At 37.7% G+C, this 12,558-nt stretch overlaps 4 protein-coding genes and 1 non-coding gene across 5 annotated transcripts; 2 read left to right on the top strand and 3 right to left on the bottom strand.

Moving 5' to 3' along the window:
- Nucleotides 1–9: 9 nt before the first annotated feature.
- Nucleotides 10–4,452, bottom strand: LOC110726676 (pentatricopeptide repeat-containing protein At3g24000, mitochondrial-like). The gene is made up of 3 exons (XM_021906147.1): nucleotides 4,233–4,452; nucleotides 1,116–3,704; nucleotides 10–1,025 (listed from the first exon to the last, which is right to left on the bottom strand). The coding sequence occupies exon 2, from the start codon at nucleotides 3,596–3,598 to the stop codon at nucleotides 1,598–1,600; it is 2,001 nt and encodes a 666-aa protein (XP_021761839.1). The 5' UTR covers nucleotides 3,599–3,704; nucleotides 4,233–4,452; the 3' UTR covers nucleotides 10–1,025; nucleotides 1,116–1,597.
- On the bottom strand, nucleotides 4,365–4,436 carry TRNAG-UCC. The gene has a single exon. It is a non-coding gene; the product is annotated as a tRNA-Gly (tRNA).
- Nucleotides 4,453–4,544: 92 nt separating the features above from the next.
- Nucleotides 4,545–6,082, top strand: LOC110726674. Its single transcript, XM_021906145.1, has 2 exons — nucleotides 4,545–4,990; nucleotides 5,332–6,082. The coding sequence occupies exon 2, from the start codon at nucleotides 5,340–5,342 to the stop codon at nucleotides 6,039–6,041; it is 702 nt and encodes a 233-aa protein (XP_021761837.1). The 5' UTR covers nucleotides 4,545–4,990; nucleotides 5,332–5,339; the 3' UTR covers nucleotides 6,042–6,082.
- Nucleotides 6,077–8,888, top strand: LOC110726625. Its single transcript, XM_021906097.1, has 4 exons — nucleotides 6,077–7,282; nucleotides 7,373–7,516; nucleotides 7,688–8,569; nucleotides 8,661–8,888. Exons 1-4 carry the CDS (start codon nucleotides 6,077–6,079, stop codon nucleotides 8,886–8,888), a joined length of 2,460 nt encoding a protein of 819 aa, XP_021761789.1.
- A 23-nt stretch (nucleotides 8,889–8,911) lies between these two features.
- On the bottom strand, nucleotides 8,912–9,742 carry LOC110726624. The gene is made up of 2 exons (XM_021906095.1): nucleotides 9,269–9,742; nucleotides 8,912–9,043 (listed from the first exon to the last, which is right to left on the bottom strand). Exons 1-2 carry the CDS (start codon nucleotides 9,740–9,742, stop codon nucleotides 8,912–8,914), a joined length of 606 nt encoding a protein of 201 aa, XP_021761787.1.
- Nucleotides 9,743–12,558: the final 2,816 nt, after the last annotated feature.

The following is a 12,558-nucleotide window of genomic DNA, read 5'->3' as shown; positions in this document are numbered from 1 at the left end:
AGGATTTGATTTTTTTTTTTCCCCTTTCCTTTTGATTTTCTTGTGTCATTTAGGTGTTCTAATATGATGAAGGATAAAAACATGAATTTGCAACAATCACATGAGATATAAAGTAATAAACCAACATGATTCACCTTTATTTAACCGGTGAATCTATGCACAATTGCATGTAGTATTAAATCGTCATGATAGATTTTTTTGGTCCAAATATTACAAATTACAAATAGTAGAGAGGATTTGAACATGTGACCTATTGTATACAAGTGACAAGTTTATCTACATATAGACACAATATATATATGAACATGCCACAAAGACGATTAGGACTCCATAAATTATAATAGGCTGTCTAAGTGACATTATTATAAGTGCAAAACCTATAGAGTATAGACAATAGATTTGGCATCTACATAGGATATTATTCTATCATGCTTCACATGTCAGGCAATGGACTCAATATTCTTCTATATCATAAAATAGTAACTTCACAACTCAAACCTCTCAGATAACAAAGTAGAGCATGATCTGAGCCTTGCTGTACAGGTGCTGGGAAACAAATTTTCATCAGCTCGTAAAACAGATCGGCAACTTTGGACCAGCATAAGTTGAGACAGCTTATTCATTGGGAAACAAAGCTGTTGGCAGGAAGACCGAAAACAATCAGAAAATTTAAAGAAGATTCAAGCATAATTCATCAAGGCAATACCAACATAGTTTCTTTATTCTTTTTTCACTCTTCCCCCATCAACAATAGAAGGAATAATAAGGATAAAGGAAGAAGATAGATGAATGCATGACGGCATGAGAAGTTCCAATGACAAGTGCTGAGGAAGCTTGACCGTATTCTCTAGTTCAGAGTGACTCTATCCCTTAATCGTCTTAAAGAAAGCACTTATGCAGCTATTGTTTAATAAAACAAGAGCAAGCCTTCAGGTGTTTCCTAACAGCTGCAATTATTGACAAAATAACGTGATCCCTTGATTTCTTGAACAAACATACAGAACATGAAAACAACCAGGACAGACCTGAAGCACAAAAAATAAAAAAAATGAATATCAAAGATGTCCAAGGATGATTGCTGGTAAATAATATAAAGAAGATAGATTCCAATATACCTGGCACGTACAGTTTCAGCTTTCTGCAAAGAACAGCTATATCTCCAATAAAACAAAAGCGTCTTAAAAAGGTCTTTTGAAAAATCAAGCAGTCATTTTTTAGCAGATTATTGCACTAATGACATAATTTCAGCTTCTTCATAAAAATCGTAAAGCTAGAATCTGTGTTACTAAAGTTCTTTACAGGATACATTGGCTCAGTTACAACACTGCAAGTTCCAACAGGAAGAGACTTTACCAAGATTACAATTTTAACCCTATCTTCACTTTCTCCCATGTGTTAGTGAGAATGCTCTTTCATCTGTTTAAGACTTCAGATTGAACTGTAGAAAACCAAAGGAGTGTCTTTAATTGGTAGCCCTATGCACGGTATTCTACCCACAGGCCACAGCAATCCTGAAATTGGCAAGTACATGATTCTTAGCAATCTAAAAATCTGAAATAGTCCCTAAGAAATTCAGTACTGTTGTGTGACTTCAGTACTACCAGTAATCCCCACAAGAACAAGAACCATTTCGAAAATGATGGAAACGATTAGTATCCCTCACAATAATTTCTCTTTCAATTACAGTTGATGCGAACTTAAATGCTAAATGACAATCAGCACAAACTCGTATGTTCTTTTTAATTCGGATGGTGGATTTAGGTGGTGTATTCAGACAAGCAAATGCCAAGGCAATCTTTTCGCTGTGGTGCTGCAATTTTGCTTCTCTTTCATGCTCCTCCACAAACAAGAGAACCTGACTTGTGTCTGGTACATATCCAATTGCTTTGATCTTTGCACTTATGCTCTCCCACATGTCATAAATCTCTTTGCTCTGAGGATGAGTATCATCATCAGCAACAAACACATGGACTGCATTTTCAATCTCCACCCAGCTACAAGCAGGTTCCTTCCTTACCCTACTATCCTTCATCATTTTTCTCACCTTAGCAACATCGTTTCTTTTACCAGCCAAAGCATACATATTGGCAAGTATCACATAAGGGCCAGAATCATAAGGGTCAAGCTCAAAAGTTTGTTCAGCTGCATAAACACCTAGCTCCATGTTCTTATGCATCCTACATGCACCCAGAAGACATTTCCATATCTCTGCAACAGGTTTAATAGGCATATCCCTAATAAATCTCAGTGCCTGATCAAGTTTGCCTGCCCGGCCTAGTAAATCAACAATTGTGACATAATGCTCAATTTTCGGCTCTAAACCATATGTTTTCATCATCTCAAAGTAATACTGTCCTTGTTCCACAAATCCAGCATGGCTACAAGAAGTGAGCAAGCAAAGAAATGTTATTGCATTTGGTTGCATTCCAGTCTTTAGCATGATGTTAAATTGCTCCAATGACTTGTGCCCCAAACCATGTTGGGCATATCCGGTTAGGATTGAGTTCCATGAAACAACATCTCGCTCCACCAATCTAGTGAAGGCCTTTTCTGCATCTTCAATGCTCCCACACTTTGCATACATATGAAGAAGAGTGTGCCCAACAAAATCACTAAGCTTTACCCCACATTTTATCACATGAGCATGTATCCACTTACCTTGCTCCAAAACTCCAGCGCTAGCACATGCATTGAGTACAGAGGAATATGTAAAATCACTAGGATAAAAATCTTCCCTTTTCATTCGTTGGAACAAATTAAGCGATTCTTCTCCTCTGTCCTTTCTAGCATGACCAGCAATTAAAGCATTCCAAGAGACCTCATTTTTGCTCACAAGTCCATCAAATATTGATTGCGCTTCATCCATAAGGCCACACCTTGCATACATATCCACCAAAGAAGTTCCAACATAGACATTTGAATCACAACCATATTTGACACAAAGGGTGTGTATATGCATGCCATGCTTAGCACTAGATATTGCCCCAGAGGCCTTTAGAAGGATAGAAAATGTAAAATTGTTTGGTTTCAAGCCAAGATGAAGCATCTTGGGAATCAACGAAAGGCCTGCCTCAGGCCTACCATTTTGCGTATAAGCAACAATCATAGTAGTCCAAGAGAAAGTGTCCTTAGCTGGCATCTCATCAAAACATTTTCTAGCCTCCCCTAAATTGCCAAACTTAGAATACATGTTGATAATGTTATTAAGGATAAACATATCATCCTTAAACTCAGAAGCAAGGACATGAGCATGAATAATTTTGCCTTCTCTTAGGTCACCCAACTCCACACATTTCTTCAGCAATCTGTTATAGAACAGGGGGTCAGGTTGAAGGCAACCTCGTTCAACAAGCTCAAGTGCTTGTCGGCTTGTCCTAACATCACTACTCTTAAGGAGAAGGTCTCTATGATGTGTTCTTTGAGACACATCAACATGCCTTCCTTCTTCACATCCCAAAACATTAGACTCAGTTGACAGGAACACGGCCTGAGCTCCAAAGGAACCCGAAAATTGCTCATGGCACTCCCTCACGGGGACAAATCCTCTTAGATGGTTATATGATAATCTCCCCAAACAAAACAATGCACATCTTCTCATGTATCACAACGACGATAATATTAAAGGAAAGAAAAACCAGTAAACAGCTAGATACTACACACTACATCTTACAGACAGCAAGCTAGCTCTGACATCCTCATTCACCCTGCAAGCATAAATGATGCAGGAAATCAGGGATAAAAAATCCAGAGTTACTACTACAAAACCCAAAACCCTAAACCCCCACAAACTGCAACATTAAAACTTTTAAGTGCAACCGGCGCAATATAGGACCCTTTTAACAAAATTATGTGCGAATTTTACGCAGCATTTGCATTTTGCACAACATTTTCTAAGCTAAAACTATCACACCCATGTTTGGCAGATACATTACTGGGAAATTTGAGCAATACCAAACCAATTTTTCAGCAAGTATAATCAATCAAATTGAGCAAAATCGAAGTTTTAAGAGTGAACAGCAACAACCCCAGAAAATTTTCCAGATATATGAACAAATTAGCTATAAATACATTAAATAAGCACCAAATGAACTAAATTTCAGACACCCACAACTGAAAAGATAAATTGAAAGAACAATAATTTCAGTGAAATCCAATATTGGTAAATTAAAAGTTAAGCAAGGATATATAAAGAACCTAAATTTATTAAAAAAAAGTAAACAAAAAGAACTTACTTTTCATGATTAGCTGCTGAGTTTCCCCTTGCTGAGCAATTAGGCAAATCATTTGGATCTAAAGCAGATTCAGTAGAACACAAGGATGGTTTATTTGGATGCCCTTTTTTAAAAAAAAAAATTAAAATAAAATGCGTTTGCCGGGAGTCGAACCCGGGTCTATTGCTTGGAAGGCAATTATCCTAACCGTTGGACTACAAACGCTTATTGGTTAATTAGCAATTCTTATCAATTTAATCGTATATAATACACGACAAAGACTACAATGCCTCCAATAACGCTTTCATAGACCTTATTTTCATTTAGGCTAAATTAGAAAATAACACCTGTTAAAAGACCTAATTTTGTTTTTAACACCTTAAGATTTCGAAGTTTAATTATAACACCTGTTAAAAAATAAAAATTTTGCTTTCACCACCAGATAACAGAAACTGTGACGGAATTTTTTGGTGGGGCCCACATAGTCGTTTACCCTCCAAATTCCATCCCCTTCAATTCGAATTTATCTTCTCTGTCATTTATTACCACCCAACTAATTTTGCTTCATTGAATTTCGTCTGCAAATCTTGAACAACCAAAATTACTGCGAACATTCAAACCCTATACTGATTATTGTGATTGAGAAATTGAGTTGGAAGAGGAGGTGTCAATATTGGAGCGAAACAAGTCAGCGAGATTCCGTCAGCCATTTCCAACATCCAAAAAGCTTGGACTTTTTCGTGGATTCTGACAGCAACAGGAGTAAGATTCCAATACAGGTACCTTTCGAACCCTTTAAGGTAGTTTTCAACAAGTACTGTGTGCTGCATTATGCCATTTGTGTGGGTGTAGTAGGGTAATTTGGGAAAAAAACTTAGGAACCCTAAGAACAGTAAAATGGGTTAATTTGTAATTAAAGTTGAATTTGATTAAATTAAGTATGATTTAGTGTAATGTGTGAATTATTTAGTTTAAATCATTGATTTTATTGACTGTTGACTGGTTTGTCATTGTGTTGGTTTAAATATGTTTGATTTTGTTGATTAAAGTATTGCGGTTGACTGTGTAATGGGTTTAGCTATGTTGGGTTTTATTGATTTGCTTTGCATTTGTTTATTAGGTAGAAAAATGGCCGACAACGAAGATGGATTAATTGATATAGTATTTAGAGTAGGGGGTGCTTTTGTTACTAAACAAGTGTCAAAATCAAAGCATTTGCTTTGTTGGTGTGGTGGGTTATGTTATTGGAGGAGGGATGTGGTAGTGGATAAGATAGATTTGCATTATTTGAGGGTAGCTGCTGTGCATGGGTTTGTGAACTTTAATGTCCATGTCCCACCTAACTACAGACTTTGGTATAAAGAAAGAGGTAGGACCTTTAACACAGGGAGAAGGGAGTTAGTAAATGAAGAGGAAGTGAAGGGGCTGCTGGAGACAGTGAATGGGGAAGGGTATGTTGAAGTATTTGTGACTGCTAATGAAACATTAAGGCCCATACATGAGATCCAGGCCCAGTCCACTCCAGTAAAGGCTGAGAGAAAGGGGAAGAAAAGTTCAGGTAAGCCTGCTGTAGTTAGGAAGAGCCCAAGAATTAACAAAAATGAGCCTAAGGTGAGGGAGGGTGAAGAATCTCCTAAACCTAGATCTAGACAGGGGATAGAAAGGGTTGAAGGGGTTTCTGCTGAGATTAAGGGGGTTCCTGGTAAAGGGAAGTTGTTGAGTAAGGGGAAACAAAAGGGTAAAGCTAAGCTTGAAAGGGGTGCTGGCAGTGTGAAGGTGTTGGATAAGGGAAAGGGAAAAAAAATCTGTAGGCAAAGGATTGATTTTTGAGGATAGTAGTGAGGGCAGTGAGACTGGGAGGGAAGATGATTTTTCTTTCAAGTGATGGGAGTGAGATTGACATAACTTGGGAGCCTGGAGAGGAGGAGTATGACAGTGGGGATGAGAGGTGGTTTGTGCAGAATTCTGAAGAAATTTTAGCTAAGGTAACAAGAAGTCTTGGGAAGCAGTTTGATGTATATGATGAGGGGGTTTCCAAGGATCCAAAGGCAAGGTTGACAGATAACTTGGATGTGAATGAGGTACAACTACAAGAAGAAATTGAGGGAGAATCAGATGACCTAAGGAGCTTGGATGGTTCATCTGATGAAGAGGACAAAAGTCCATGGTTTAATGACAAATCTGACTTCTCAAAGCCTGTTGTACTTGTTCATAGGCTTAGGTTTAGCAATGCTACAGTGTTGAGGAAAGCTTTAAGAGTGCATGTCATACAGAATAGGTATGAGTACTATTTTTTACACAATGATAGTACTAGGATTACTATTCAGTGTAGGAATAGGTGTGGGTGCAAGTTTGACACAAAGACAAGTAGGATGCCTTTGTGTATATGCAGGGGTGGAGTGAAGTGTAGTTTCAAGATCCATGCTACTAAGTTAAAAAGACAACAGACTTGGCAAATAAAAACCATGAAGTTGGAGCATAAATGTGTGAGAAGCAGGGAGAACAAGAAGGTCACAGCAGAGTTCATTGCTGAGATGTATCTTGAGGATTTCAGAACTAACCCATCATGGAAGGTTAAGCAAATCAAGGATAGGGTGCTTCATGACTTGGGGGTAGAAGTGACCTACTACAGGGCTTGGATGGCAAGATGTAGAGCTAAGTTGATCATTTTTGGTTCAGCAAGAGAGCAATATGCTAGGGTATGGGATTATGGGAAGGCTGTAATGAAATACAACCCTGGGTCTGGTTGTAATGTTGTGATTGATGGCATTGAAAAGCCTGAGCCTCCCTTGTTTATGAGGATGTTTATTTGTTTAAGGCCTTTGAAGGATGGGTTCTTGAAGGGTTGTAGGCCAATTATAGGGGTGGATGGCTGCCACTTGAAAGGAGGTTATCCAGGCCAAATTTTAGTTGCAGTCTCCAAGGATGGGAACAACAGCATTTACCCCATTGCTTGGGCAACTTGTGAGGTTGAAAACAGGGAGACTTGGGTCTGGTTTCTGGAATCCTTGATGCAATGCATTGGAAGTGCAGATGGGGCAGGCTTCACCTTCATGTCAGACAGGCAGAAGGTAATATTGTTTTGATTATTGTAGTCTTATTTTCTGTCCTGTTCTTTATTGTTTGAAGTGTGACAAGTAATTGTTGATGATGTTAAACAGGGACTGGTTGAAGCTCTGTCTGAAGTTGTGCCTAATGCAGAGACTAGGTTCTGTGTTAGGCACATTTGGGCAAATTTCAAGTTGAAGTTCACTGGATCAGTTTTCAAAGAGCTCTTTTGGAGTGCTGCAAGAGCAACAACATTTGTAAGTCTCTAGGTGACCTTAAATTATTTTGAATAAGTAAATGCATGATATTGTTCCTGTTCATGTACCTACTTCATGTAATAATGTTCCTGTTGTGTATAAAAGCAAAATAAGAGCAACAACAGTTGTGTATGTTATTCTTTCATGATAATGTTCCTGTTGTGGTTGTAGGTTGAGTTTCAGATAGCCATGCAACAGATTAGGGAGCTTGATGAGGATGCTTACAATTATTTGGAGAACATCCCCACTCATCACTGGTGCAGACATGCATTCAGTGACAGTTGCAGGTCCAACATGTTACTAAACAACATGTGTGAGACTTTCAACTCTGTTATCAGAGATGCAAGAGACAAACCTATCCTCACCCAAATGGAATGGATGAGGAGGTACATGATGAGGAGAAATAATGAGAAGTGGGAGGACTCCAAGGAAATCACAACCAACATCACTCCATATGTGCATAAGCTATTTCAGAGGATGAGCTATGTGGCTAGGAATTGCATAATTGAAGCTGCCAGGGATGACACTTATGAAGTGCAGCTGAATGATGACCAGGTTCTAGTTGACTTGCCAAATTGGTCTTGTTCCTGCAATCACTGGCAATTAACATGCATCCCATGTATTCATGCATTTGCATGCATAATGGATCAGAGGGTTGATGCTGAGCAGTTTGTCCACCCCTATTACACTATGGACACTTACAGAGCAGCATATGAGCCTGCAATTCAACTTATGCCAGGCCTAAAGCATTGGGAGAGAGTGAACATGAGAGAGCCTCATCCACCAGCATTCAAACAGCAGCCTGGAAGACCTAAACAGAAGAAGAGGAAGCTGGAACCTGGGGAGGGAACATCTGCAATAGGAGGGGAGCAGGGAAGAAAGAGGAGGAAAAGTCATTGTAGGATTTGTGGTGGATTTGGCCACTATCCCAAGACTTGCAAGGGCCCACATGAACCTGAACCAACTGAGCAGAGAACTGCAGGAAGGCCTCCTTTAAATTCACCTTGGGTAGTTGAGCAAAGGAAGAAGAGGGAGATCAAAGCTGCTAAGAAGGTATGATGTTGGATTTGTAACTTTTCTTTTAAAATTTGTGATGAAATTGGATGTTGATACTTGTTTATTGGTATTTGTGTTTAATAAACAGAGTGCAATAGGGGCTGGTCCAAACAGCATTGGGAATAGGACTTTTCCCCAAGAGCAACCTGGCTGTGAACCATTGAGTAAGAGGAAAGGTTCACACAGTCAACAAGGGCAGCCACAAGCCAAGCATCACACCACCCTCTCTTCCAGCCAACCTGAACCCAATGCTACTGGAGTGCAGACAAGGAGGGCTAAGCTGCTGACTTCCAGACAAGGAGGGCTGACACAATGATGTTTGAATTGTTTTTCTGAACTTTAGTTGTTGGTTGTATTTTCTGAACAATCAGTTGCAATATTTGTAGCTTTACTTTTGGGTATAGGACAAGGATCCTGTTTTGTTAAATTAATACTTTGCTTTAAGGCTTTACCAGCCAATTTTGTTAGGCACTGCAACAACAAATTTGATCAACAACTTAAATGCAATATCAACTACTTAGGTACTTACTTAATTCTTTGCTTTCATAATTGTGTACATTAGTTTGCTTGCAATAGTGGTTCACTGCCACTTATAAATCATTACATTACCATATTACTGTTTCATGCAATTACTAGCATTACAAGTTATACTTAATGCATTATAAACCCCCTAATAAGAAGGATCACTAATATGACCAAACTAATCCCAACAGCAAGACTAAGAACAGAGTGATCTGATCTAGCATTCCTTCCATGCATCTCTCTGTTCATCTTGTTCCTGTCAGAGTTTAAAGCCTTGCATTTCATTTTCAGTCTGTCCACTTCATTCAGCAAACACCTCAACTGTCCACCAAGATCATCAACTTCCCTCTTGTAATCACTAATTTCCCCCTTCAACATTTTCTTATCTAGCAACAAATTGTTGATCACCTCTGTTTGCCAGGCTGTCCCATCTTGTTCATCCACCCATTCAAATGCTTTACAACCTCTGCTCTCAGTTACAGGATCGTAGAACTTGCATGTTCTGAACTTACGACCAGGGTTCTCCCTTGTCCAACTGGTAAGCTTTGCAAAGGGAACACCACATTTGCACTTCTTCTCCTTTGAAGGTGAGAAACTTGTAGAAGACATTTCCTGCACCAATTTGCCATCCATAATAAGCAAAACCATTCGTACTATGAAAAAAATACAATTGAACCAAGGGAATTAAACAGTCACTCCTACAAATCAAAATCCCCAAATTATTTCTACAATGAACCCTAATTTCATTTTCTCGCAAATTACAGCACAATTAACACACAATGAACCCTAACTATTTACGAATTACATGACTATTGCCAGATACGACCTGAATTATGCATTTAAGTCAACAACATATAGATTAATTTACGCCTTATTTTTGAAAGATAAATTAGGGTTTCTAAAGTGCTATTGACGCAATTACCTGATTTGATATCTACGTCCCCCAAACAATGATGGTAAAATCAAACAATTTCGCCAATTTGTTAGTCAGAATTCGCAAAATGTGAAGCAATTTTGTGTAATCAGCTCAACAATTCTACATTAGTGAAGGATGTCGTAACTATATAAAGCAGTTTGGAAAAAATAGCCGTTATTGTGGGCCCAGCTAACAGATCCTCTAACGTTGTTCCAATTTAGGTGGTGAAAGCAAAATTTTTATTTTTTAACAGGTGTTATAATTAAACTTCGAAATCTTAAGGTGTTAAAAACAAAATTAGGTCTTTTAACAGGTGTTTTTTTCTAATTTAGCCTTTCATTTATTTCAAGTTTAATAAGTTCATTTTAGGAAAAATAAATCTACATACTAAGGATTAATCAAGTTCAATTTACAACTAAAATAAATTTTAATGAAGTCTAATAAGTCCAGATAAGTGAATATTAGGTGAATAGAACACGCTATATATCCATATAATAATATATGACTATACGAGTACTCCAATACTAAGGCAGTAGTTTCTATTCAATTAAACCGATGATCTAACTAGATAAATCTAATTATTAAGTAGGGTAGACCAATGATAACAGGGGCAATAACAAGATTATAGGATCTTTAATGGACAAGATGGACCGTGTAGGGTCAATATAGGGGGAAATATTTGCCTAATTTAAAAGAAGATTTAATGGCTCGCCTATTATTGACCTACGACATGCATTGGTCTAACTTGTTTTTAGACCTTAATGACACTGGTGGGCGTGATGGTAGGGATGTCAGTGGGACGGGTCAAGTAGGAGACTCAGCTCGCCACTATGGCGGGGGATGGGTCTTGATTTGATGGGTGGTGGGGTGGGGATGGGATATAAAAATAATATCTGCCATGGGTGATGGGAACCACCCCCACCCCACTCCACCTGCCACACTTCGTACCCGCCTCATCCCAACCAAACTCCCACAGTTATATATTTTTAAAAACAAAATTATATTTTTTTTTTGTAATCTATATTAAGGAAATTTTGATTTTTAACACCACAAAAAAACGAAGAAATGGTTTTTAACACTAAAAAAACTTTTAATTTAACACCACAAAAGTTTTAAAAAATTGGCTCCACTTAACGGTTTATTATTATTAGGATTTGGGGTGGGTGGGTAGTTTTAATTAGGATTTTCTTTATTATTATTATTATTATTATTTTAGACCAATAATATGCTGACATGTAGGCATTGCGGCCCCACTAACGATTTTCATCCCTAAATCGGTTAAGTGGTGGTAAAAGCCAATTTTTAAAAAATTATGTGGTGTTAAAATAAAAGTTTTTTTTTGTAGTATTAAAAACCATTTTTTCGTTTTTTTGTGGTGTTAAAAATCAAAATTTCCCTATATTAATTATGTTGGATTGTGTATTGGGAGACGGGAATTAGCTAGGGCTTAAGTGGAGATGGATATCCAATTGGGGGTGGGGTGAGGGTGGTTCTGGAATTGTACCCGTCGGAACGAGGATGAGGATGGACTATTGGATCCGCCGCGCGGATGGGAATGGGGATGAAAATTTTAGGTGGGGAAGGGAATGGAAAAACCAATATCCGGCCCGCCCCTTTTACATCCCTAATTGATAGTGATTTATAATTCTACTTATTTACAAATAGCACCCACATTAATCATTTTGATAACCCTCCAAATATCAAATTATTATCACCTTGTTTGGATAGGAAAAAATAGAAGGAAAAGAAGAGAAGATAAATAGAGGGAGACAAAATCTCTTGTTTGGGTAAAAGATTGGAGGAAGGAGAGGGAGGGATCAATTTTCCCTCTCTCTTTAATAACCATAATCTCTCCAAAATTGGAGAGATTTGGAGGGAAAATGGAGCTCACCTCCCCCTCCCTTTCTTTTCCCTTCCCTTCCTTCATTTTCCCTCCCCTTCTTTTCCTTCCTTCTTTGCTATCCAAACAAAGCGTATATTTCTTTTGTTCCTTTGGTAAGGTAAGATATACGAGTACACAACAACAATAATAAGTCGAGGATGAACTGTGACACATCTATGACTAGTATTCTAAATTTGATGAAAATAAGAAAAAAATTGTTCATGATAGATGACGCAATATTGATGAATAATAACACAAGGGTTTGAGTAAGATATTTAACTTGGAAATCAATATTAAGGATTAATAATTAATATGTATACATTTTCTTCATAATTTAGTTCATTTTCTTGTATTTGACTTACGTAGTAGAATAAAGACCTTATAATTATACAAATTATTAAATAAGTTTAATTAGTGTACCTTTTACCAAGCTACTACAACAATGGCTACCCACTAATATATCAAAGGTGGAGTTAAGCTGGGAATTAGCTGTTGCTCCAGATTTCATTTTAAGCTAACCATCAAGAATAATATTTAGCCATCAAAATCACGGCTTAAGCAAAAAACCACACATTTTGTTCGAAGAAAGATAAAAGTGGTTATAAAAGATAATTGTCACATACTCAAATTAAAATGTAAGATTTTGTGTCCAATATTTTATACTCA

This window comes from Chenopodium quinoa, unplaced genomic scaffold (genome assembly GCF_001683475.1).
Source record: "Chenopodium quinoa cultivar QQ74 unplaced genomic scaffold, ASM168347v1, whole genome shotgun sequence".
Taxonomy (NCBI): Eukaryota; Viridiplantae; Streptophyta; class Magnoliopsida; order Caryophyllales; family Amaranthaceae; genus Chenopodium; species Chenopodium quinoa.
The sequence above is the reverse complement of the archived record's forward strand: the minus strand, read 5'-3'. Positions and strand labels throughout refer to the sequence as shown.